Source organism: Macrotis lagotis, chromosome 2 (assembly GCF_037893015.1).
Source record: "Macrotis lagotis isolate mMagLag1 chromosome 2, bilby.v1.9.chrom.fasta, whole genome shotgun sequence".
NCBI lineage: Eukaryota > Metazoa > Chordata > Mammalia > Peramelemorphia > Peramelidae > Macrotis > Macrotis lagotis.
Genome location: NC_133659.1, coordinates 334,367,324 through 334,393,766, shown reverse-complemented (window position 1 = coordinate 334,393,766; position 26,443 = coordinate 334,367,324). Strand labels below are relative to the sequence as shown.

At 50.5% G+C, this 26,443-nt stretch overlaps 1 protein-coding gene across 2 annotated transcripts; it reads left to right on the top strand.

The window, feature by feature from the left end:
* Window positions 1-59: 59 nt before the first annotated feature.
* Window positions 60-26,414, top strand: POLDIP3 (DNA polymerase delta interacting protein 3). 2 transcript variants are annotated; one of them, XM_074227088.1, is made up of 9 exons: window positions 60-237; window positions 9,794-10,184; window positions 11,290-11,364; window positions 19,279-19,374; window positions 20,609-20,791; window positions 21,523-21,600; window positions 22,114-22,243; window positions 25,789-25,855; window positions 26,048-26,414. In XM_074227088.1, exons 1-9 carry the CDS (start codon window positions 179-181, stop codon window positions 26,220-26,222), a joined length of 1,254 nt encoding a protein of 417 aa, XP_074083189.1. In that variant the 5' UTR covers window positions 60-178; the 3' UTR covers window positions 26,223-26,414. The 2 variants fall into 2 exon arrangements, with proteins under 2 accessions (XP_074083189.1, XP_074083188.1); XM_074227087.1 differs by having other exon boundaries at window positions 62-237; window positions 11,287-11,364; window positions 26,048-26,412.
* The last annotated feature ends 29 nt before the right edge of the window (window positions 26,415-26,443 follow it).

The following is a 26,443-nucleotide window of genomic DNA, read 5'->3' as shown; positions in this document are numbered from 1 at the left end:
GCCCCCTCCCCGCTCCCGCATTGGCCAGAGCGGGCCGGGCCGGCTGTCGCGAGAAGGAGCGCGCCGCCGGAAGGACCGGGAGCCGGCCCGGAAGCAGTCGCGTCCCTGCTCCGGCCCCGATGGGCGGGGGAGCGCCGAGTGCGTGAGCGGCGCCTGTGCTCGTTTTTCGCGGCGCAAGATGGCGGACCTGTCCCTGGACGAGCTCATCCGGAAGCGCGGCGTGACGGTGAAGGGCCGGTGAGTGGGCCTCCCCGCCCGGGGCCGCCGCGGAGCCGGGGCCCGGGGCCCGCCGAGACGCCGGCTGGGGGCGGGGCGGGCCGCCGGGGGTTCCCTCGGGCTCCGGGCCCTCCGCTTCGGCCGGCCCGGGCCCTCCCCTCCTCCCGGAGCCCACCCCCTCCTGCCAGCGGCGCTCCCCATTGGCCGGGCCGCGGCGGCCGCGCGCGCTCTCCGCCTCCTCATTGGCTGGGGCCGCCGCCGGTCACTCCTGAGCTCGAGGGAGGGCGGGGCGCCAGCGTGGGGGGGGAGAGGCAGCCGAACCCGGGGAGGGGGGGGGCAGGAGAGCTTTGAGGGGTGCAACAGTGAGCGCAGCCCCCCTTCTGGAGAGCTTTGAGGGGTGCAACAGTGAGCACAGCCCTGTTTCAGGAGAGTTTTGAGGGGTGCAACAGTGAGCACAGCCCATTTCTGGAGAGCTTTGAGGGGTGCAACAGTGAGCGCAGCCCCTTTCTGGAGAGCTTTGAGGGGTGCAACAGTGAGCGCAGCCCCCTTTCTGGAGAGCTTTGAGGGGTACAACAGTGAGCACAGCCCTGTTTCAGGAGAGCTTTGAGGGGTGCAACAGTGAGCGCAGCCCCTTTCTGGAGAGCTTTGAGGGGTGCAACAGTGAGCGCAGCCCCCTTTCTGGAGAGCTTTGAGGGGTGCAACAGTGAGCGCAGCCCCCTTTCTGGAGAGCTTTGAGGGGTGCAACAGTGAGCGCAGCCCCCTTTCTGGAGAGCTTTGAGGGGTGCAACAGTGAGCGCAGCCCCCTTTCTGGAGAGCTTTGAGGGGTGCAACAGTGAGCGCAGCCCCCTTTCCGGAGAGCTTTGAGGGGTGCAACAGTGAGCACAGCCTCCCCATTCTGGATCGCTTTGAGGGGTACAACAGGGATCATGTATCTAGAGCATTTTAGGTCCCAATGGTGACTTAAGATGAGAAAATTGAAATGCATTTTTTGGTTGTATTCTATTTGCAGCTGATTTGTTCCTCTATTTCAAATAGTTCCCTAAGTGTCTTCCTTTGTCTCTGCCATGTTTATAGCTTCAGAAGTTGGACCCGCTTCACTGAGCTAGATTATCCCAGAAAGCAATTAAATTCAAAGAATTCTTTAATTTATTCATTTTAATTTTTTAAATTTAAGGAGGTGGGGTTCAGTGACTTGCCCAAGGCCACCCAGCTAGGTAATTATTAAGTGTCTGATGTCTGATTTGAACTCGGGTCCTCCTGACTCCAGAGCCGATGCTGTATCCACTGTGCCACCTAGCGGCCCAAAGAATTGGGTTTTTTGTCATATCTTACTGTTCACTTGTGTCCAGCTCTTCGTGACCCTGCTTCTGGAATCTATTTCCTTCTCCAGCTCATCTGGCAAATGACAAAACTGAAGCAGACTGGGGAGGGTGACTTGCTCAGGGTCACACAGCTACTAAGTGTGTGGGGCCACACATCTTACCGTCCACACACTTTAAGGGAGACATGTCAGCTTTCTAAGGATCCTTGCGGGGTGCCAGTCCATCAGTCACTCAGCATTCCTCCAGGACCAGGAGAGCTTGGGCCCCCCCCCCCAGGAGGCTGCCTTCCAACCTTCGTCTGTACAGGCGATGTCCGCACTCATTGGAGAGCTTTGCACTTGCTGGGGAGCTAGAGCCACCTTGTATCGGTGCTTGGGAGCCTTCTCAATCAATAGTGGGGATGTCCTCAGAACTCTGGGCCTCAGCTGACTTAGATTTCATTGGAGACAGCAGTAAGAGCATTGGCCCCTGTAGCTGCAGATCTCTGAGGTCAGGAATGTGGGCCGGGGTGACCCTGGGCCACTCACTCCCCACATGCCCTGAGTGAGATACACACCCCATTAGGTACAGGCTACCCATTGGCCTGGTTTCACAATGCCATCCTCTCTGTGTTTTATTGTCTTTTTAGATTGTTAACTATTTCCCAGCCCCTTTGTAACATAATGGCTGCCTCACTGGGCAGTGTTGTGGGTCTATGGGGTTGCCACCAGCTCTCTGTACCCACTGCCTGGTCAGTGAAGTCCTGGCTCCCAGCCCCTGCCCCTCGGAGGTCACAGATTTAGACTTGGGAGAGTCGCCCCCATTTTATAGACAAAGCTCTGAGTGATAGGACTGTCCAGGATCTTCTGTATTGAGGGGGCCTCTAACTCAGTCTTCCTGGAGAGCTCTGGGGGGACAGTAATAATTGACTCCCGATTTCTAAAAGACTTTACTGGCTTTTTCTGTTGAAAACAAATCAAATTGAGCGATTCCGTTTTGTAATTGCTTCTAGTCTGTGTCTCCATTGACCTTTGGGTAAAACTGTCTGACACCTGCCCTTGTCTTCCAGTTCAGTTCAGAAATTCATAACTTCAAAGTCAGTCTTCCACTCCAAGGTAAGTTTGGAGGTTTGGTTTCCCAGTTAAGGGCAGCCCTCACCCCTGTGTGCCTTTATCTGCCAGAGAAGAAGAAAATGGCCAACCACCCAGTCTGCCAAGAAAAGCCCTTGGATGGTAGAGTGGTAGAGTCACTAGGATTAAAGTGAGCTGCTAGCTGACGCTTAAAGGTTCAGGTTCTCTGTAAATCACTTTTAATTAGAGGACCCCCCCCCCCTTGCTGTTTGGTTCAGATGCTTGACTTTCCTGTGAGTCAGTCTCCCCGTGGCTGGCAGGGCGCTTCTCTCCACCACTGCCCAGCGCATGGGCCATCATGCTACAGAAGGAGGGCTGGTGGCCAGCTGGTCGGGGGGTTCCTCCTCTATGGGGCAATCGTCTTGTCCCTAGAAAGAGGTCGTTTGGCTTGCTGAGCAGCTGGGAGAGCCCAGAGCTCTGTGCCTCAGTCTCTGGTGTTTTTAAGTCTACATCAGGAGCAGTGATCCTTGGGGCTTTGTGGGTTACTATACAGCAGCCCCTTCCCCCACATTGGTGCGCTTGCTCTCTCTCTCTCTCTCTCGGTTTTGGAGCCCACCGAGGCACATATACCCCCCCCCCCCCCAGTCTTGGGCTCTACCCAAAAGTCAATACTTTGTTAGAATACAAAGTGCTTTCCTTCTCTGGTCCTGTCAGGATTATTTTCCTTTTCCAAGATTGCCTGATATGGGACAGGATCTGGCTTCTGGTCTCCTCTCTGACCTCAGTTACCCCCCTCCTGCCACCTCTCATGATCTTGGAATTGTCAGAACTCCAGGCTTCCTCCCTTCCCCCCTCCTCCTCTCCCCCCCCTGAACTGGGGCATTTCTGTGAAGGGCGGTCTTCTCATTGCACAACCCCACCCCCATCCTCCGGATCTTCTCCATCTGTTGCAGGCAGGACCTCGCCTCCTCTGATGTCATTCCCTGTCCATAGGGCTGCACTGCCCCATCCCCAGGCCACCAGAGTGGCTTCTGACCGGACCATGGCTCTCTTCTCTTCTGCCCTTGTCTTGGCTCTAACCAGGCCCAGGCCCGTGAGCCAGTTCCCACCCACCCCGGCCTCAGCTTATTCATCTATAAAACAAGGATGATGATGATTGGCATTTCTTTTCAGCTTAAACTCAAACGTCCTGTCTCTAGTGGTAGGTAGGAGGGGCCTTTGTACCTCCTCCAGGATGCTGCAGAAGGGAGGTCTCACTCCATCCTCACCTGGCAAGCATCAGTTGCCAGACTCAGGTCCCTGAAGTGGAGAAAGGAGCCAAAACTTGTCAAAATCCTGGCTGAGTTGAGGCCCCAATGAGATGGAAGCCTGAGGCTCGGCTAGGGAGGGGCGCTTCCATGGTCTAGAGATTTTTCTCCAGAGGTTTTCCCAGTTGAACTGGAAAACTGTCTGCCTGGTGAAGGATGTGGGAGCGGGTCCAGTTGTGTCAATAATAGACAGCTAGGTGGCGCGGTGGGTGGAGCATTGGCCTTGGAGTCAGGAGGATCAGAGTTCAAATCCAGCCCCAGCCACTTAACACTTACCAGTTGTGTGACCTGGGGCGAGTCACTTCACTCTGACTGCCTCACATCCAGGGTCATCTCCAGTCATCCTGATTCGTGTCTGACCCCTGGGCCCAGATGGTTCTGGAGGAGAAAGTGAGGCTGGTGACTGGGACAGCGCATTCCCACCCCCACCCCCACCCCCATCCCTGAGCTTGTCATGGCATCACCTCCCCGATGGCAGAGTCTCCTTTGAGAGTACAAGACAAACATCAGTAAGACAAATGCGGCATTCATTGCCCTCGTTCTTCCTCTTCTTAGCTAATGAAGGTTTTTTGAGAAGAGGCTGCTTAGGTTTGCTGAATGTTGGAGTGGGCTGGGGAGCAGGAGCCCTGGCAGACACTGAAGTCATTTTTGGAGATGGGTTTGGGAGCGTTAGTCAGATGGACGGGCACTGAGGATGTTTGGTTGGACACATGACTAGAAGCTCCAAGAGACCTGGAGCCAGAGATCTGGGAGTCCTTGAAACCCCCACCCTCATGTTGGAAGGGGGGGCCTGAGAACCAACCAGGCTGAGGGGCTCTGGAGGCCGAGCCCCTTGCCGTCTTCTTCCAGGGCCTTTTTCACTTTGAGGTTTCAGTTTCACTCCACTCACCTGGGAAGTCTTTCAAGAAAATAAGCCCCATTTCCACCTTGGCCACAATCCCCTAAAGGAAGAGAGGAGAAACTGGGTCATTGCCTGGGTCAGGAGGGCTCCTCCCCTCTGCCATCTGAGCCTTCGGGGGATTTTCTGAGACCATCCTCAGCATCATTTCTTACAGAGCCAGAGCAGGGCAATGGGGAAAAGGAGGGAGGGCTAGTGCCCTTGGACCAGGGTGGTCTCTCCCACTCTCCCACTGGGGGGGCTTGGGACCTCCTCCCATGGAGCCAGTCGGGCTTCCTGACCTTTTACCCCTCTACAGCTTCAGCCTTCACTGTTTGCTGGAACTGCCGGGCTGCGGGACACCCACTGGCGCAGTCCTTTTTCCTGTGGGCTCTCGGCCGCCCTCCTGGGCGCTGCTCCTGAGCTCCCCTCCTCTCCTGCCCCTCCAGCACGCTCTACCTCCTGGCTTCTGTACTTTTGCCCCCTTGCCCATCAGAGCTTTTGTGGCCCTCCCTCACTCTGTTAGCTCCTGGGGGGGGGGGGCTGCCTTTCCTCTTCATTTCCTCCTCTTTTAGCACCTGCTTTGTCCATAGTAAGTTCTTAATAGATTTGATATGTTGATTGTAGCTAAGAGAGGAGGGGGGCAAAGGACTCTGGAGGAGACCCAAGGTCTGGGGGAGCAAGGCTTAGGTCAGCTTCTCTGTGACTGGGAGGCTGGTGCCTGGTAGAGGAGCGGACCCTGTTAGAAGTGAGGGGCCTGGCCCAGGCTCAGCAGCATTAGCACCCTTGCTAAAAGGTGAGTTGAGAAAGTTATCAGAACACGAACACCTCCTGCCCTCCCCCACTGGCTGAAGGAACAAGTGGGGAATGGTGAGATGCGGGGCTGGGGTGCCACCTGAGGCTCCCCATCCTTTGTCGAGGCCCCTCCCACTCCCTCAGCATCACACACTTGTTTTCTTTTTGCCTTACACCCTCCCCATCTTATAGCTCTCGTGAAAATGAGACTTTCCCAGAGATACTGCCCCAGAGGAGGGGCCATGGGGGCTGTGCCCACCCTCCTCTCACCTGCAGGTGCCCTCTGTGCTCAGTTTGTTAGCGGCAGCCCCCTCCTTGGGCCCCCACACCCCTCTCTTCTAGTCTCTTACCTCTGTAATTTTAAGCATCTGTCTCTTGGCATCCATCTGGCTGCTCCCAAGGGTACAGAGCGCCAGGTTTCCCTGGGCTCCGCCATCCATCCCTCCAGGGCCCTCCCCCGAGGCACTCCATCTCCATCCCTCTCCTCTTCTTGCTCCGACTTCCTTTTCAGTCTCTCCTCCCAGGTCACAGTCTCTGCCGCACCTTCACCCCTAAGTTCGGTCCCAGCCCTTCACGCTTCCCCGCTTCCCCTTGAGTATTTCATTAGGGTCCACGGTTCCTCTGTGCAGAGGCCCCCGGCAGCACCTGTTGTCTGGCTTCGTGATCTTAGAGCCCCTGGCCTTGTCTCAGCCCTGTGCCCCAGACTGCCCCCCCATATTCCCAGGGCCTAGTCCTCTCCCACTTTCATGCATCTAGACAAGCCCATTGGGTAATGCTTTTAAAATACGGTGTAATGACCTGCTTTAGGATTGCCAGGCATCTGCTCTGTGGGGAGCCTTGGCACGAACCTATCTGTCTTCCATTGAATCTACTGTGTGAATTCCCCTCAAGCTCCCCCCAGGTCTAACTTGTAGATTTGCTCGACTTTACCTGGGAATTCTTAGCTCCCTTGGGGAATGAGGGCAGTTCCCCCTTTTCCTTGGAACCTCCAGCCTCGCAGCCCCTTGGGGGATTTGAGTGTGTTTCCCCCTTCCCCATAAGCTTCTTGAGAGCAGAGACCTTTGTCCCTTTATCCTCTTTATCCCGGGTGATGAGCAGCTGGGGGGGGGGGGGCGCTTGATACACGTTTATTGCCTGGAGTGAGGGAGTGTTGAATTGAATCCATATTTCCCGGCAGCGCCTGCGGCAGATGTGTGGGGGCCGCCTGTATTTGCTATTGATGATGACGGTGAGAGGAGTCTGCCAGCTAGTCAGGATGATGGATTTTTAAAATAGCAGCAAAGCCGGAACAGCCCAGGGCCCAGTGTAATGAGCTCCCGGAGCACAGACCTCAGGGGAAGCTGGGAGCTCCCAGTGAGGAGGAGGCTGGCAACTGGCTGAGGGCAGAGCTGGGGTGCAGCATGCCCGGCACCCAGCTGTCCGAAGTCCCCTGCCTCCCTGAGGCCGGGCAGGAGCCCGAGCCGGACCTGGGCACCTTGAGAGGCAGGAGGAACGGTGGAGGGACCCTGGTCTGGGAAGGAGGCCTTGACCCTCAGGGGCCCAGGAATCCAAATTTGGGACTTTGCTTTATCTCCTGTAGTCCTCACACCACTTGGGAACTCTGGGCTATTGGGGTGCACCCTTTACAGAGAAGGGGAGACTGAGCTGGGTTAAGGGACTTGTCACAGCCACAAGGTGTCGAAGGCAAGATTTGAGCCTGGGTCTCTGAACTCTCTCCATGCCATGCCATGCTATCTGGTGTCTGGTGAGCTTTGAGGCAGGACAGAGATTGGGTGATCTGTGGCAGCTCCTTGGAGCCCCTGGTTTCACAGGGAGTCTTGGCTGTGAGCCCTCAGCAGTCAGCACCAGTCCAGGGGAGTCCTTCACTTTATCTCAGCAGCTTTCTCCCCCACAGTCTCCCAGGGCTCCCTGGTGTTGTCCACCAAGGAATCAGGAGACATTTATGAGGTGCCCGCATGGGCCGCCCCAGAGCTGGTGCTCCTCTCTTCTGCAATTTGGCTCTCGGGTCAGAAGTGAGCCTTGGATAAACCAAGAAGTCACCGGTGGGCATTTTGCTGGAGGCCCCGGGCCGTTGGCTCCCAGCTACGCCAGCGTGGCAGCACCCTTGGGTGTTTTTAGGTTTTCTGTTAACTTCCTCAGGGCTATTTTAGCCTGGTTCTGATCACTGGAGAAGGCTGTGCTGGGGGCAGGGGGAAGGGAGCTGAGGAAGAGTTTGTATGTGGCCTCGGTTACGACTTCCCCTTTGCTTGCCTCAGTTTCCTCAGCTGAGAAATGGGGATTCGAACAGGACTGTTGAGCAATGGGGCTCCAAGACTTTCAGAGGCTGGTCCAAAGCCCACAGGAAGCAGGTGGATTTTCTGGGGGGGTTCATGAATATGGAGGCCTTGGGGAGGGGGGCAGCCAGGAGCATAGACACAGCTGGGAAGTGCCTTCCAGGGGCCTGGACTGTGCAGGAAGGAAGGAACTGGGACAGTGTTTGGCCCTGGAGTCTAGAAACATTCCCCCCCAACTGAGGGCTGGAGGTGCCAGTCATGATGGCACGGCCATTGGCAGGGGACCCCCAGTTCCTCCTGAATGCAGAGGTGGCTCTGTGAACGCTCTCCTTGGTCCATGTGTCTGCAGACAGACCGCCTTCCACCTTGCCTCTGGGGGCTGCCGGGTCCCCCTGGATCCTCCCTCTTCCGCTCTCCCAGAGCCAGTTGGTCATTTGCCCCTCTTCATCTATCTGCCAGAGGGTGGCTCTCTCCAGGTTGTCCCCCTGCTCAGGAAACCCTGCCCCTTGGGCCTCTTCCTGCCTTGTGTCTACCTAGTCTCTGCAGTCCTGGCCATATGGCCTGCTGTACCCCACGGCCCATTTCCATGTCAGGACCTCTGGGAGGGGGTGCACCCCCTTCCTTAGGGATTCCTCTCCAGCTCCTCCTTCCTCCCATGTCTCCTCTCTCTGGGTTTCCAGGTGGATATTAGACATGGGGATGTTGGATGTGGCCTTGAGCTTTGCTCAGTGATTGTGATTGATTAGGTGTGGTCTGAAGGGGAGGGCAGTCCAGTGCCCTTGGGAGGCCTGGACCCAAGGAATGCCAGGTCTGGGAGCAGAGGACCACTTGGGGCTGTTTGCAGACTGACTCTGAAGGAGACAACACCCCCCCACACACACACCAAGTTTGAGCTGCTTGATCACTACTTCCCCTTCTTAAGTCTGAGCCATCAGCCTTGCCAAGATGTTAGCCTGTATCTGGTCGGGCTTCTCCCTCTTTCCATAGGAGGAAACCAAGCATATGGGTATCCCATTGAAGGGGCCAGGTCTGGGGCTCTGGGGGAAGGGCCCTGGGTGGCCTGGGAATACCTCGGGGTGGTCTCACAGTCTTTTTCAGTGCAGGGTCAGAAGGGAAATCCATTCTCTTGAAATACTTATAAATTGTTTTTTAAAGTTCATGGACCCCATAGGGACAGTGAAGATGGTGCAGTGGATAAAACACCGGCCCTGGAGTCAGGAGGACCTGAGTTCAAATCCAGCCTCAGACCCTTAATAATTACCTAGCTGTGTGGCCTTGAGCAAGCTACTTAACCCCATTGCCTTAAATAAATAAAAATTCATGGACTCCAGAGTCTGAGCAGGTCATCGTGGCTTGTCCAGTGTGGAGACGACCAGTTGCAAAGAAAAGCCCACTTGGGCGAGGCACCATCAGGAGCAGATCTTGTGACGCAGGTCATGTTCTTCCCCAATGATTTCAGAACCTGTCCTCCAAGACTAGCCCCATTTGCTTGCGGAGGAGCGAACCATCAGTGAGCTGGGGCTTGGGCACTCAGCGCCTGTCTAGGTGCGCCCAGGGTCTTGGGTGTGCAAGTCTTCCTGGGTTCAGACACCCCCTCGCTGGGTGACCCCCACATCCTCGGTTTCCTTCTCTAGAATGAGCTGGAGGTAGGATGGCAAGCCAGGGAAGGTTGGTCAGCGAACTTAGCAGGTTTGTACCCCAGGGGCTGGGGCGCTGGCAGCTCTGAGCTCCATGTGGCCCTTGGTGTTGCCCTGTCATGATGCCGCCAGGTCTACACATGGGAAAGCGGACAAGGACTCGGGTGCACAGTTGAAAGCTGAGGGGATGCCTGTCCATGGGGATGGTGACAGATGGCTGCTTTAAGAAACAATGAGGAGGGGCGGCTTCAGGGAAACCTGAGCTGAGTTGGACATGGGGGAAGCCATGCGTCTGACCTTTGCGATTCTCTTTATAGATTGAATGCCAGGCCTGGGATTGGAGGCATCCGATCTCGCATCGGGCTCCCACAGACCCTCCTGAGTCGACCGGCACCATCTCCAGGTTTCCAACAGACGTTTGATGCTCGGCAGAAGATTGGCCTCACAGATGCCAGGCAGAAGCTGGGAGTCAAAGATGCCCGGGAGAAACTTGTGCAGAAAGATGCCCGTTTCCGGATCAAGGGCAAAGTGCAGGATGCCCGGGAGATGCTCAACTCCCGGAAGCAGCAGGTCGTGGCACCTGAGAAGGGGACCAAGGTGGTCGATGCCCGGGAGAAGATCAGCTTGAAGCGCAGCTTGCCCGCATCCTTGCTGAGGCCGGCCACCAGCACACTGCCTCCCACCATGAAGATCACCAAGACCATCCAGGTAGGGGGGACTTGCATGGCAGGTCTGTGACTTCTACAAAGGGAACAGAATAAGGGCTTTCAGAGCAAATTGTAATCAGGTTGACTCAGTGATCAGAGGTGCCCTTTTAGTTGAGAGGACCCTGTCAGTGGGGTTGCGGGGGGGGGGGGGGGTTGGTGGGAGGCACTTCAGTCCTCGTTGGTGTCCTCCAGTTTGCAGCCTAGGAGCTTGGGTCATGGGGAGGGCAGTTCCAGACTACCCTGGCACAGGACACTTGCTCTGCTGGACTCTGCTTTTTTATTTATTTATTTTTAGGGTTTTTTTGCAAGGCAAACGGGGTTAAGTGGCTTGCCCAAGGCCACACAGCTAGGTAATTATTAAGTGTTTGAGACCGGACTTGAACCCAGGTACTCCTGACTCCAGGGCTGGTGCTTTATCCACTACGCCACCTAGCCACCCCTGGACTCTGCTTTTTAAGAGGAAAGAGGTCCTTTCTGAGCCTCCTCCCATAAACAGGTCCCAGTGTCCTTCTTCCAGTTCCTCCAGGCTCAGGGGGGTTGGACTCCAGGGCCATGTCCTCAGCAAGCCTAGGCACTTGGCTTCCTGTCTGTGCTGCAGCAAGTCTGCGCCAGACTGCTCTGACCCTCAGTCTCTTCCTTTGTCAGGGGGGATGGGCCTCTGACTCCTCTAAGCTTTCATGCTTGTCCTGAGTTGACTTGGGGTGCTCTCCTGCCTCATGGGACTAGTATTGTGAGGGCTCCTTGGATTGGGCCAGCTGATGAGGGGAGATCTCAGGGGCCTGTTGGGAGCCAACTCCCATATCCTAGGGGGGTGGTCACGTCTTGGGAGAGTTCTGAGCACCCCAGAGTTAGGGATGTTCTCCTGCTTCTTCTGCCGTGGTCCGGGGCGGGGGGGGGGGGGGGGGCTCCCAGGCATGGCCTCTGCTAAGGCCTGGGCTTCAGGGGAGGGGCCAAGAGTGTTCTGATGGCATCATTCTCGCTGGGTCAGATTGCAAACTTGGGCCCTGACCCATCTCTGGATGAATCAGTGGGAGGTAAACTGACCAGGAGTCTGGTGACTGACCAGCTGACTGACTGACCCTCTCGTGGTTCTCATCCCACAGCAGAAGGCTGCCCTCTCAGTCCTTCCCCATCCAGCTGGAATGAGAATCAACGTGGTCAACAACCATCAGCACAAACAGGTGGGCACCCTTGGCTTCCCGAGGACCCTCGTTCCAGCCTTTCAGTGGTGGAGGAGGATTGGTGTCATGGTTTGTCATTTGACTAAAATATTGGGGTGCCAGGGAGCAAGCAGAGTTCAGCTACATAGGGAAGCTTTTTTTTGACATTGAGGATGCAGAGGAATTGGGAGTAGCCTCAGTGACTCTGGAGAGAAACTGGGCCCAGGGACCCCTCTGCCTTCTCAACTTCTGGATTTCTTGTGACCCTGGAGAGGCAGCAGGTACCTGCACTCCCTTCTGCTGATCTGGGCTCTTGGGAGGCTCTGCCAGTGGAAATTGGCGGGGGGGGGGGTAGAAGGGGACAGGAGGCAGGAATAGGAAAGAGAGAGGGGAGCAACCCAGCCAGGTTTCCCTGTTTCCCAGCTGTAGGACTGTGCCTGAGTCCCTCAGCTTAGCCTTCCTCCCCTTCCTCACGATGAGGACATTCGTAACCTAACATTTGTATAACCTAAGGAGCACTAGCTAGTGAGATGGAGAGAGCTCTGGCCTGGAAGGGAGGAGACCCAGGTTCAAATTCCACTTCAGGAACCCTCCCTGAGCCTCTCTTTCCTCATCTGTAAAATGGGGCTCATCACAAGCTCTCCTTCAGTGCTTTGACTTTGTGTTATTATGAGGTTCAAATCAGACCCCATTTAAGTCCATTCAGGCATTTCTTTAGGGCATCTTGCAAGCCAGGCTGTATGTGAGGCTGCTGGGGAAACTGGGGCATGAGTCTCAGCCCCTGTCCTCAAGTTGAACTTGGCTTAGAGGAAGCGGCCTGCTCCGCTAGCCAACGTTGTTCATTGTTTCAAGTAGTTTTGGGTTGATTTTCTAGGATTCTCTAAAGATTCCCATCATGTCATCTGTATAGAAGGACTTTTGTTTCCTCCTTACTTGTTCTTATTCCTTCAAATTCTTTTTCTTTTATTGCTAAAGTTAACATTTCTCTTTTTTTAAATTTTAGAAAGGTTTCATTTATTTTGAGTTTTCCCCAATCTTGCTTCCCTCCCCCACCCGCCACAGAATGCAGTTTGTTAGTCTTCACAATGTTTCCATGGTCTACACTGATCTAAGTTGAATGTGACTAGAAAGAAATCATATCCTTAAGGAAGAAACATAGTATGAGTTAGAGCAGAATTACATAATAAAACAATTTTTTAAAAAAAAATTAAAGGTTAACGGGCAGCTAGGTGGCGTAGTGAATAAAGCACCGGCCTTGGAGTCAGGAGTACCTGGGTTCAAATCTGGTCTCAGACACTTAATAATTACCTAGTTTTGTGGCCTTGGGCAAGCCACTTAACCCCATTGCCTTGCAAAAACTAAAAAAAAAAAAAAATAGAAATTAAAATTAAAGGTAACAGTCCTTGGTGTTTGTTCAAACTCCACAGTTCTTTCTCTGGATACAGATGGGATTCTCCATCGCAGACAGCCACAAATTGTCCCTGGTTGTTTCACTGATGGAATGAGCAAGTCCATTAAGATTGATCATCACCAGGGGTGGCTAGGTGGCATAGTGGATAAAGCACCGACCCTGGAGTCAGGAGTACCTGGGTTCACATCCAGTCTCAGACACTTAATAATTACCTAGCCATGTGGCCTTGGGCAAGCCACTTAACCCCATTTGCCTTGCAAAAATCTAAAAAAAAAAAAAAAAAAAAAAGATTGATCATTACCCCCATGTTGCTGTTAGGGTGTACAGTGTCCTTCTGGTTCTGCTCATCTCATTCAGCATCAGGTCATGCAAATCCCTCCAGGCTTATCCTCAAGCAATAGTTCTAGTGTGTGTCTAAACATTCATTTGATGAGTCAGGTCGAATAGAGACATACACGTAAGGTCATAATACAAACCCTATTACTTTATTCCTTGATACTCAGACTTTTATAACAAAACTCATCTCAGACATGACAGTTGCTCCCTGGATAGAATCTACAATTTTTAACCTTTGAAGTCCATAGACTTCTTATTAGAGAGTTTTCACACATACCTCTAGCTCTATGTTTAGGTTTATATGTTTAGGTCAGGGTTCATTGGTGAGCCAACAAATCCATTTAATAAGCAAGAATATATGCATATCTCTGGTGACCTTGGCCAGAGAGGTGTGAGGTGGTACCTCAGAGATGCTTTAATTTTCATTTCTCTAATCAGTAATGATTTAGAGCAACTTTTCATAGGACTATGGATTGCTTTGATCTCCTTATCTGTAAACTGCCTTTGCATATCCTTTGACCATTTGTCAATTGGGGAATGGCTTGTCTTTTTTAAAAAAAAGTGACATGTATTTTAGAGATGAGTCCTTTGTCAGAAACACTAGTCGTAAAAATTGTTTCCCAATTTACTACATTTCTTTTGATCTTGGTTGCAATGGTTTTGCCTGCACAAAAGCTTTTTAATTTAATGTAATAAAATTATCTAGTTTATTTTTAGTGGTGTTCTCCATCTCTGAAGTAACATTTCTAATACAGTTCTAAATAGTGGTGATAATGGGCATCGGTATTTTACTCCTGATCCTACTGGGAGTGTTTCTAACTTCTACCATTACTTTGACTGCTTGCCAACAGCTTTAGATAGATACTGCTCATCCCCGTTTATCCCTGTGCTCTTTAGGGTTTTTTTAGTGTATTCTTTTTTGTTTTGTTTTGTTTTTTTGTTTTTGCAAGGCAATGGGGTTAAGTGGCTTGCCCAAGGCCACACGGCTAGGTAATTATTAAGTGTCTTTGGCCAGATTTGAACTCAAGTCCTCCTGACTCCAGGGCCCGTGTTCTATTCATTGCGTCACCTAGCTGCCCCTTCTTTAGGGTTTTTAATAGGAGTGGGTGCTGTATTATCTCAAAAGCTTTTTCAGCTTCTATTGAGATAATCATATGGTTTCTCTTAGTTTTGTTATTTACATGATCAGGTATGCTGATTGTTTTCCTAATATTGAACCAACCTTGCATTCCTGGTATTTTTGAATTATCCTAGTGATAAATTGCTGTAATCTCTTGGCTAATAGCTTATTTAAAATTTTTGCATCAATATTCGTTAGGGAAATTGGTCTATAATTTTCTTTCTTGGTTTTGGCTCTTCCTGGGTAAGGTATCAGCACGAAATTGTATTGTAAAAGGAATTTGTCAAGACTCCCACCTATTTTTTTCAAATAGTTTATATAGAATTACAGTTTATTGTTCTTAAAATGTTTGGTAGAATTCACTTGTAAATCCATTTGATCCTGGAGATTTTTTCCTAGAGAGTTTATTAATGGCTTGTTCAATTTTTTTTCTGGGCAATTTATGTTTTTATAAATATTCATCCATTTCACTTCTCAGATTTTTGCCATAGTTAGGCAAAATAGCCTTGAATTATTAACTTTTTAATTTCCTGTTCAATAGTAGTGAGTTCACCTTTCCATTTTTATGCTGGCAATTTGGTTTTTTATTTTTTTTTAATCAAATTAACCAAAGATTTATCTATTTATTGTTGTTTTTGTTGTTTTCATAAAACCATCTCTTAGAAATTTTATTTATTATTCAGCATTTTTCTTACTTTTGATTTTATTAATTTCTCCTTTGATTTTTTTTTCAGAATTTCTAATTTGGTATTTAATTGGAAGTTTTTAATTTGTTACAAGCCCAATTCTTTTTTCATCTTTTATTAAAGATTTTATTTGAGTTTTACAATTTTTCCCCCAATCTTACTTCCTTCCCATCCCCTGAAGACAGTCTGTCAGTCTTTACTTTGTTTCCATGTTGTACATTGATCCAAATTGAGTGTGATGAGAGAGAAATCAGATCCTTCAGGAAGAAACAAAAAAGTATAAGAGATAGCAAGATCAGACAATAAGATAGCAGGTTTTTATTTTTCTAAATTAAAGGGAATAGTCCTTGAACTTTGTGCAGACTCCATGGCTCTTTCTCTGGATACAGATGGTATTCTCCATCACAGACAGCCCCAAATTGTCCCTGATTCTTGCACCGATGGAATGAGCGAGTCCCTCAAGGTTGATCATCACCCCCATGTTGCTATTAGGGTGTACAGTGTTTTTCTGGTTCTGCTCATCTCGCTCAGCATCAGCTCATGCAAATCCCTCCAGGCTTCCCTGAATTCCCATCCCTCCTGGTTTCTAATAGAACAATAGTGTTCCATGACATGCATATACCACAGTTTGCTAAGCCATTCCCCAAATGAAGGACATTTACTTGCTGCTATGAGTATTTTTGTACAAGTGATGTTTTTACCCTTTTTCATCATCTCTTCAGGGTATAATATTGCTGGGTCAAAGGGGATGCACATTTTTGTTGCCCTTTGGGCATAGTTCCAAATTTCTCTCCAGAAAGATTGGATGAGTTCACAGCTCCACCAGCAATGTACTAGTGTCCCAGATCTCCCACAACCCTTCCAACAATGATCATTATCCTTTCTGGTCATATTGGCCAGTCTGAGAGGTGTGAGGTGGTACCTCAGAGAAGCTTTAATTTGCATTTCTCTAATAAGTAATGATTTAGATCAGTTTTTCATATGGCTATGGATTGCTTTGATCTCCTCATCTGTAAATTGCCTTTGCATATCCTCTGACCATTTGTCAATTGGGAATGGCTATTTTTTTTTAAAAAAAAATATGACTCAGTTCTCTGTATATTTTAGAAATGAGTACTTTGTCAGAACCACTAGTTGTAAAGATTGTTTCCCAATTTACTACATTTCTTTTGCTCTTGGTTACAGTGGTTTTATCTGTGCAAAAGCTTTTTAATTTAATGTAATCAAAATCATCTAATTGGTTTTTGGTGATCTTCTCCATCTCTTCCTTAGTCATAAACTGCTTCCCTTTCCATAGATCTGACAGGTAAACTAGTCCTTGATCTTCTAATTTGCTTATAGTATTGTTTTTTATGTCTAAATCCTGTACCCATTTGGATCTTACCTTGGTATAGGGTATGAGGTGTTGGTCTAATCTAAGTTTCTTCCATACTAACTTCCAATTTTCCCAGCAGTTTTTATCAAAAAGAGTTTTTATCCCAATAGCTGGACTCCTTGGGTTTATCAAACAGCAGATTACTGTAATCGTCTCCTGCTTTTACACCTAGTCTATTCCACTGTCCATCACTCTATTTCTTAGCTAATACCAGACAGTTTTGATGTCTGTTGCTTTATAATATAATTTTAGATCAGGTAGGGCTAAGCCCCCTTCTTTTGCACTTTTTTTCATTAAGCTCCTGGAAATTTTCGACTTTATTTCTCCATATGAATTTACTTACAACTTTTTCTAACTCATTAAAGTAATTTTTTGGAATTTTGATTGGTAGGGCACTAAACAGGTAGTTTAGTTTTAGTAGAATTGTCATTTTTATTATATTAGCTCTACCTGTCCATGAGCAGTTGATGTTTGCCCAGTTATTTATATCTGATTTAATGTGTGAGAAGTGTTTTATAATTGTTTTCAAAAAAAGATTCTGAGTCTGTCTTGGCAAATAGACTCCCAAGTATTTTATATTGTCTGAGGTTACTTTGAATGGGATTTCTCTTTCTAGCTCTTCCTGCTGTGTCTTTCTAGACATATATAGAAAAGTTGAGGATTTATGAGGGTTTATTTTATAACCTGCAACTTTGCTAAAATTGCTAATTGTTGGGGCAGCTAGGTGGCGTAGTGGATAAAGCACGGGCCTTGGAGCCAGGAGTACCTGGGTTCAAATCCGGCCTCAGACACTTGATAATTACCTAGCTGTGTGGCCTTGGGCAAGCCACTTAACCCCATTTGCCTTGTAAAAAAAAAAACAAAAAACACAAACAACTAAAAAAATTGCTAATTGTTTCCAGTAGTTTTTTGGATGATTTCTTGGGATTCTCTAAGTAGACTATCATGTCATCTGCAGAGTGAGAATTTTGTCTCCTCCTTCCCTACTCTAATTCCTTCGGATTTCTTTTTCTTCTCTAATTGCTGAAGCTAGCATTTCTTTTAGGTTTTTGCAAGGCAAATGGAGTTAAGTGTCTTGCCCAAGGCCACACAGCTAGGTAATTATCATGTGTCTGAGGCCGGATTTGAACCCAGGTACTCCTGGCTCCAAGGCCCGTGCTTTATCCACTGCCACCTAGCTGCCCCGAAGCTAGCATTTCTAATACAATATTGAATAGTAGTGGTGATAATGGGCAACCTTGTTTCACCCCTGATCTTTTGGGGAATGCCTCTAGTCTATCCCCATTGAATATAATGCTTGTTGATGGTTTCAGATAGATACTGCTAATTACTCTAAGGAACTGTCCATTTATTCCTCCACTCTCTAGTGTTTTTTAACAGGAATTGGTGTTGTATTTTGTCAAAACAAGCCCAATTCTTTGATCTCTTTATTCCATTCATGTAAACTAAGATACAAAATTTTCCCTAAGAACTACTTTGATTGAATTCCATTGCTTTGATCCCATTGTCATTATCTAGTATGGAAATTAGTTGTTGTTTCTGTGATTTGTTATTTGACCCATGCATTCTTTAGGATTAGATTATTTAGTTTACATCTGAAAAATATGCATTTAATTTTTCTACTTTGCCTCAAATTTGATAACGATATTTTTATGTCCTAATACAGAGTCTGTTTTTGTGTAGGTGCCATATACAGAGAAAGAAAGTATATGTTCCATTTTGTCCCTATTAAGTTTTTTCCCCAGAGGTCTATCATATCTTAACTTTTCTAAAATTCTGTTTACCTCTTTGATGTCTTTCTTGTTTATTTTATGATTACATTCATCTAATTCTGAGAGAGGGAAGTAGTTAATTATTTCAACTAGTTTTTAGTTTTATTTTCTAGGATTCTCTAAGTATAGCATCCTATCCCCTACAAAGGTGAGTTTTGTTTCCTCTTTATTCTAATTCCTTTAATTTCTTTTTCTTTTATGTAAATTTTTTTTTTAGTTTTTTGCAAGGCCATATGGGGTTAAGTGGCTTACCCAAGGCCACACAGCTAGGTAATTATCAAGTGTCTGAGGTCGGATTTGAACTCAGGTACTCCTGACTCCAGGGCCAGTGCTCTATCCACTGTACCACCTAGCTGCCCCTTATGTAACATTTCTGAACAGTATTGAATAATAGTGGTAATAATGGGCATCATTGCTTCTCATCCGATCTTATTGGAATGCTTCCAGCTCATCCCCATTATGTATAATGCTTGCTGATGGTTTTAGATAGAAACTATTTCTCACTTTAAGGAAAGTTTCATTTATTTCTATGTTTTCTAGTGCTGGTAGGGGGCTGTGTTGGGGAAGCTGTCCTTAAATCATAGACTGTTAAGAGCTGGGAGGACCCTTTTGTAAATGTGGAGCTTCCCTGATTATCTCAGTTCCATCCAAGTTAGGAAATGGCTTCCTTAGACAGGAGAAGTTATTTATTGAATCAGTCAGACTGACTCAAGTGAGGAAAGGTTCTCTTTCTATCTCCTGGAATCATTCTCTGTTCATAGCACTGTTTTAAGGGATTGGGTCTTTAGGAATTTGGATGAAAGAAAGGACCCATCCCAGAAAAAGACAGATCCCCTAGACTTTGGAAGTAAGAGAGGAGGGAGCTGAGCCAAGAAGTGGCAGGTGGTTCCACCAGTCTCAGGAGAATTAGAAAAGTGGAGGAGCTTCCCGAGTGAGGGAGGCTGGGGTTCTGATGGTCATTTTGAAGAAAATGCTTAATGCCTTCAACCAATATATGAAGTAATCTGAAATACCGTGACTGTTGTCAGTGGGAGTGTGGTTGTCTGTCTCTAGGTGTGTTCATTCCCCTTCCCAGCCTCCCTGCAGGCCGGGCTGTCATCTGGGCCTTGCTCACTGTTAGGACTGAGCTTCTTCCTGTCTCAGTCAGGTGTCCCCAGCCTCCCCTTCCCCATGTCCATGAGCAGGAGGACCCCAGCCGACAGGGCTGTGCCAATGATGCTTTGTGCCGTTCTCAGAGCCTGTATGATGCAGATGAAGATGATGAAGCCTCCGTGCCCACAGCCAGCAAACAGTTGAAGGTCAACGCCCCCTCCAGCTTCCTGCAGCAGATGGTAAGGACACTCTGGGGGGCTCTGCCTGTCCTGTTTTGTCATTCCAGAGGAGAGGAATAGGAATTCTGGGGGTTCGGTTTCCCTCTTTGAATAAGGACCTGTGAGCATGGCTCTCCCAGAATCCTTGTGTGCTTGAACAGTCTTCGGCCCAACCCAGGGCCCACTTCATATCCTAGGGAAGTCTGGATGCCCTCTCCACAGACTAGGATTTAGGGCTCTGTCTCTGGTCCCTAAGTGTAAGAGTTGAGAAACAGGGTAGGGGGGAGAGTGCGGACAATAAGAAGCTACAGTTGCATCTGTGGTGTCCAGAGCAGAAGCCCCAGGTCCTGAGCTCATGCACGCCTTTAGCAGACCTCCTTCCCAGAGGCAACCAGAGGAGACCCTTGGGGCTTAGTGTGCTGAAAATAAAGGAAGAGAGCCAGGAGGACCCCCTGCTTGGCCTTTCCTCTTCGGGCTCTGAGTATGGTCTGGGACAGAACCCCATTTGGTGGTCTCATTATACCATAAGGCATCCTGGCCAGTGACCAGCCCCAGGTCCTATTTCCTTCACAAACTGAGAAATGCTCAATTTGATTGGGGTCCTGCCTGCTTTCCTGGGCAGGCAGCCTTTGTCCCAGAGCAGGAGTTTGCAGGTCCTTCTGGAAAGAACCTGTGGGCATTGAAGCAAGGAATTTAAGGAAGACCCCAGGACAGGGTCGTGCTGGCCTCCCATCCTCGTTCCTGCAGCTCCTTAAGTTTTAAGAATGGAAATTTTAGAAATGGCCCCTTCCTCTTTTCTTCCTCCTTCATCCTGACCAGAGTTGGAAGGGACTCTGGCCATGACCACCCCCTTCCTTGCAGAGGTCACACAACTTGTTTGAAGACTCCCTGGTAGCCGCCCTCATCATTAGGGCTCAGGCTGAGATCGGCTTCTTCTTCGGCTCCCACCGTTGTTCTGTCCCACCCTGGGTAACCACTCAGGGACAAGGCTAGTTCCTTGTCCACTTCTGCCCTGTTGTGTCCCTAGCCCCTTCCACTTGGGGTCCTTCAGAGAAGAGAAAAGCGGCGATTCACTTGTCCAGACCTCAACCTGGAGCAGGGACTCTTGGCTTCAGTGTCTCAGTTCACAGAAGTCAAAGATGACACAAATCCCAGAGCTCGGACTCTGCATCAGCAGACCCTCTAAAATCCATGGGTGCTGGGGGAAGCTGTGGGGTCTGGCGTGTTGACTCACAATGTTATTCTCTTTCTCCAGGCAGGGCTTAGCGGTTCCAAATTCTCCTTATCCAAGACCCTTCCTCTCACCAAAGTCGTCCAGAATGACACGTACACAGCCCTTCCAGCCCCACCTTCCCCTCTGCGGACAAAAGCCTTGACCAACATGTCCCGGACCCTGGTTACAAAGGAAGAACCCCCCAAAGAGATACCCCCTGCTGAGGTGAGTGTCAGCACAGAAGCCCACAAGGCTGCTCTGGGCCAGTCACTTCCCTTCTGTAAAAAAGGGGTTGGGTGCTCCAGTTAGTGTCCTGGAGAGCAAGGGTGTGCAGGGGAGTGGCGGGGTGCAAGGGTGATTGCTATTTAGAGAGGCCAGGATAAAGGATCCCTCCCAGGTGACCTTGGGACAGGTGTACTTGGTTCTCACAGAAGAAACAGTTTACGTCAGCTGAGGCTCCTCATCTCTGGGAGCTTCTTGGAAGAGAATATCGTTAGATTCTTTTTAAAGCTTCTGGGATACCCCCAGAGTTGACTGGGAAGAGGTTCAGGGTCCACCCACAGCCTCCACCACCCCACCCAAAGCCCCAACCTTCTGTTCACTCAGATGGTTAAATTCTTCAAGGAAAGTAGTGTCAGGAACTTGCATTGGTCTTGGGCAAAAAGACCTGAGTTCGAGTTGTAGCTTTGATCTAACTCCGAGAGGTAAGCCATGAAAAGAGCCCTCGGTGAACCCGAGAGCAGCTTCTCTGGAAGATGGGGAGAGTTATTCTCTAGAGGTTTTGAGGGGAAGTGTGCTAGAGAATGTGAGTTGTGTTTTCCTGTCCCCTGGGGTCCAGGGGTTGCTGCCTATACCTGGGGGGCTTATTCTTGTTCCTCTGCCTTCTCTGATCACTTGTATCTTCCCCATGGATTTGCTGTGTGGATGCACCTGCTCTGCCCCTGTTGGGGTCACAGCCCATCTTTAGCCCTCTGGAAGGTACCAAGATGACTGTGAACAACCTGCACCCTCGAGTCACCGAGGAGGACATTGTGGTGAGTGCCCTCCTCTTCCTGGGCCAGGGGAGAGGCCTCGGCCTTCCTCCTCTGCAGGGGCTTCCCTTCTTCTGTTCTGGGAGGGGATTTTTAAGCATCATTTTCAAAACAGGACAAATGGAGAGAAGACATTCCGTTCTCTTGCCAGTCCTGATTTTGCTTGCCCATTCCCCCAAGCTAACCAACTGATGGAGCAGACCAGAGTGGGGGCTCCCTTCCAGCGCTACTCAACTGCTTCTCAAAAGCACAACTTGACAGTGGGCCTGGCCTCAGCCTGACCATCACCTTGGGACATGGTGGTGGATGCTGGGAATCCTGCCCTTAACAGATTCTGCCTGCCCAGTTTCCTTCAGTAGTTAGATTAAAACCTGTTGACCTTGCTGATCACATTGAATTCTTTATAATCTTGAAAAAGTCAGTTCTGGGCAGCGTGGAAAGTGGCAGCAGCTTATCTGGCCTATGGTCTGATGACTTGAATGGGTCCTCGGCTCTAACTCACTCTGGTTTCCCCAGGAACTTTTCTGTGTGTGTGGGGCTCTGAAGCGAGCCCGCCTGGTCCATCCCGGGGTGGCTGAGGTTGTGTTTGTGAAGAAAGAAGACGCCATCACCGCCTATAAGAAATACAACAACAGATGTCTAGACGGTAAGCTGGGGGGGGGGGGGTCGTTCAACTGGTCTCTGCTTCTTCCCCTTCTGCTCCAAACCAAGAGGCTTCCACTGCAGAAATGAGCCCCTTCTGGGGAGCTCAATAGCCATTCTTTTCTGTGGACCCCAAGTATTGCCTTCAATAGATGCAGATTGAGGGTCAGGGGCCCTCCCAGGAGGTTTGAATTTTCTGGTGATCCATATTTCATTTTTTAAAATTACATGTAAAAAGAATTTTTTAATCTTTTTTTACAATTTTTGACTTCCCAGTTCTTTGCCTTTTCCCACTTTTCCCCCTCATTGAGAAGCCAAGTATTTTGATAAAGGTTTTCCAGACCAGCCTTGTCATGAAAGAAAATGCAGACAAAGTAAAAGCTAGTGTGCTTCGGCCTGCATTCAGACTGCCTCAGTCCATCTTCGGTGCTTCCAGTTGTCTTGGCTCTTTGTACTGCTGAGAATAGCTGAGAGAGGGCACAGTGTTCTAGTTCTGCTTGCTTCACTTTGTCTGTTCAGGGACATCTTCCCAGGCTTCCTGAAATCGTCCTCATTCCTGATGAGCCAATAATATCTTCGACCTTTCTCCCCGTGATGGGCATCTCCTCTACTTCCACTTCTTTGTAGGGTATTTTTTAAATTGATGATTTAAAAAAGTCAATGTCATTTTCCAACAATGCCCTGTTCCCCCTTATCCTTCCTTAAGAAACGTGTCTGTCTACATATGCCTCATTCTGTCCCTGGGGACCACCACTTCTCTGCTGAGAAGATGAAGGAGACAGGGTCTATCATTTGTCCTCTGCACCCCCATCTTGGCTCACTGTATCGGATCCATTTTTCATCACTGTGTATAAAAGAAAGAAAGAATTCATCTCTATGGAGGCATGAAAATCGAAAGCAAGAGGAAAATGCCTTTTCCCCCCTGTAGTGTCACTTTACCTAGTTCCATGAGAGCCCAGGGGTCTGAATGGAGGAGGGACTGGGCTTGGGAGGGGGCCCAGGGCTTCCTCTCCTCCCTTAGACCTGCTGGATGCAAAGCATAGTACTGGAGAGAGTTAAGGCGAGACCCAGCCCTCCCTCCAACTGTCTGACTGAAGGATGACCATAAAGTCAGGGCCTCATGGGATAGTCATCATGACTAGTTTGATCTGGGCATTGGGGAGGACCAGTGGGAGCTCAGTGAGTGGAGGGAAGGCTGACAGTGCCAGGATGGCAAAGAGCCTGTGCTGATTATTAGAAGGGGAGAGAGGCCTTGTTAGGTGGTGGTTCCTGGGGGCGAGTAGTGCCTGATCTGAGAGGAGAGCAGGAAACTTCAAATGGTGAGCACAGTGTATTTGGGAGGCACTGAAAAGGATGACGAGGAAGAGGAGTCTGGATGTGGTGTGAAGGAGAGATTGGGAAAGAGGATTGGAGGGCGGGGAGGGACGACTCTGAGGACCCTTCACCTTCATGGTCATTGGTTTTGGTCAGAAGGTATGGCACCAACTCAGGAGTGAAGGGAGAAGTGTGTGTGTGTGTGGGGGGGGTTGTTGGGAACAGATGAAGCAAGATTTAGAATGGATGAGACCTCCAGACTAAGTAGCCCAGATGGGCAGACGGGTATTACTACTGAGGTAGCAGAATAAGCAGACCCGTGGGGTGAGCTCTCCCACCCCCCTCCAGAGTCATGTGAATCCTTTTTCCAGCCTAGGTTGATGTAGGGAGACAGATGGAGGGCCTCTGGGTACTAAGGTGAGGAGCCAGCCTGGTGCCCAGGGAGAGGCTGCCCCTTTCAGCCTGAGGCACCTACAGCTGGAGGTTCAGGTGCCACCGAGTAGCTTTGTCACCCACCTCCCAGGTCTGCCTCACAGATCAGGGTAGAGTGTGGAGGCAGCTGGGCCCAGGGCTGACCATCAGGGGTAAAGAGTGTCCCAGGCACCAGACTGCATGTATACTAAGGGCAGTGGTGGATGGGGGTCTGACCCTGAGAGTGGTCGGGGTCATCCTAACTTCAAGACCAGGACAAGCTGCAGAGGAATGGCCCAGGCAGGAATCCCATGTCACGGGGGAACCCACAAGGCTTCCCAGCTGCTCAGTTGGGTTGGAATCTGTAGCATCTGAGCAGACTTAGGCCAGACCCCCCTCTGGGAGCCCTGAGCCCATGGGCCCCTTGGCCCTGGCGTCCCTCCGATCCTGGAACAGCTCAACACTAAGCTCTCTCAGAAAGCAGCAAGGACCGGCCCAGACTGGCCCTCGAGAAGATCTTGTTAGATTTTCGACTTCATATCAAGTCTCTAGAATGGAAGAATGAACAAAGAAATAGAGACTCCCTCCCTGAGTGGGATTAGTGATGGTAATAGTGATGATTAATGCCATACCAGGGCAGCTCAAGACCCAGGCCCAGCAGGAAATGACTCCACCGCATGTTGATTGTGCCAATATTCCTAGAAGAGACATAGTCAGAATTTTAAAATCCTTGAAGTGAGAGAGCTGAAATAAAGAATAGGCCAAGAAAGCCATGGAAGAAAAAAATGGAAAGAGGCTCAAGGGGGAAGAAATCTTGTCCAAGCGACCAACCGCATGGTGACAAGGAAGTCAAAAGGTTGAAAAGAGTCATCCCCAAGTAAAAATTACTGGCCTGAAAACATCACAGAAAAAATGAATCGTTGGACCCCCCTTCCCCCCCCCCGAAAGTTCACAAGTCCTCTTGAAGAAATCTGGAGTGCAAAGAGCAACTGGAGAGTCGCCTCTTGGGAAAAATCCCCAAATGAAAAGGGACTTTGTAAGCCAGAATCCAGAGCTAGAGGGTTGAAGGAGTAGAAAGGGCCCCCCGGGATTTCACAGCCACCGCCGGGAGGCAGCAGAGAGCCCGGAGGCCCAGGGCTGGCACCAGGGACTCGGGCCTGGCGCTGTGGAGAAACTTGAACTTGTGTACCAGACACCGAAAAGGGTTGATGTGAATGATCCCTCCAGGAGGAAGGGCCGGCTGCATTCCAGTGTGCCTCGTGGGGAGAGCGCGGGGGTGGCCAGGGGCAGACGAGGTGGACCAAGGCCGAAGAGCCGACCCTTGAGACCTGTCTTCTGCTGGACTCATCGAAGGAGGGGAGAAAAAACACAGTTGATTGGAAATCCCGGAAACAGGGGAGAGGTGGGGAGGGGGCACCAGGGGGCTGGTAGATTAAGGAAGCAGACCTCAGTGAAACAAACTTGGAGGGGGTACAAAGTCATTTCTAACCCCTGGAAGTGTCAAGGAATTGGAAACTGAGGGGGGGCCCATCCATGGGGGACCGTGGTGTCAGAGAAACTTGGGGAGACTTGTATGAACTGATGCAATGTGAGGATTGAGAGTGGCTACAGGAGGCGTTGTGGGGTGAAGATTGGGGAGCCAACTGCTGGGGCTCCTGGTGCAGCCCCCGGCACCTCCCGGTGCCACCGGGAGGAGACAGCTTGGATGGGGCCAGTGTGGGGGGGTTGTATCAGACACCTCGCCTCCGGGTTGGCTCTTCAGCCTCATGTGCCCGGTTGTGCCCCCCGTTGCGCTGCCAACGTTGTGTCCCGTCTGGTTTTCAGGGCAGCCGATGAAATGCAACCTTCACATGAATGGCAGCGTCATCACATCAGACCAACCCATCTTGCTGTGAGTAACCGCGGGGGGCCCCTGGGCAGGCTGTGCCCCTTGGGGTGTGGCGCTGGGAGGGCAGAGGTCCCACTTAAGACAATGGGGTGAGGTGACTTGCCCAAGGCCACACAGCCAGGTCACTCTTGTCTGAGGCCGGATCTGAAGTGGGGTCTTGCGGGGGCCCCGCCTCACCTGCCCGTGTCCCCGCAGGCGGCTCAGCGACAGCCCGTCGGTGAAGAAGGAGGGCGAGCCGCGGAGGCTGGGCTCGGGGGCCCCGGCGCACCCCGCCGCCGAGGTGGACCCCGACACCATCCTGAGGGCGCTCTTCAAGTCCTCGGGGGCCTCGGTGTCCGTGCAGCCCACGGAGTTCAAGATCAAGCTCTGAGGGCCCGCGGCCGCAGGCAGGCCCGGCGGGGGCCGCACCCCGGTGCCCCGAGCCCCCCCCCCCCCGGGGTCTCCCCCTTGTTTTGTCCAGGCCGCCCCGGCCCCCGCCGCGGGGAGGGGCTGCTGCCGCCCGCGCGGGGCCCTGGAGCCGCGTGGGGCCCGGCCCGAGGGGGCGCCCCGGCACCCCTGTGGGGCCGTGCGGGGGGGGGGGGGGGCCTTCCG

Coding starts and splice junctions, on each gene's coding strand:
- POLDIP3 (XM_074227087.1), top strand. CDS start 179: ATGGCGGACCTGTCCCTGGACGAGCTCATCCGGAAGCGCGGCGTGACG. Junction 11,365..19,278: donor ACAACCATCAGCACAAACAG/GTGGGCACCCTT, acceptor TGCCGTTCTCAG/AGCCTGTATGATGCAGATGA. Junction 20,792..21,522: donor AAGAGATACCCCCTGCTGAG/GTGAGTGTCAGC, acceptor TTGGGGTCACAG/CCCATCTTTAGCCCTCTGGA.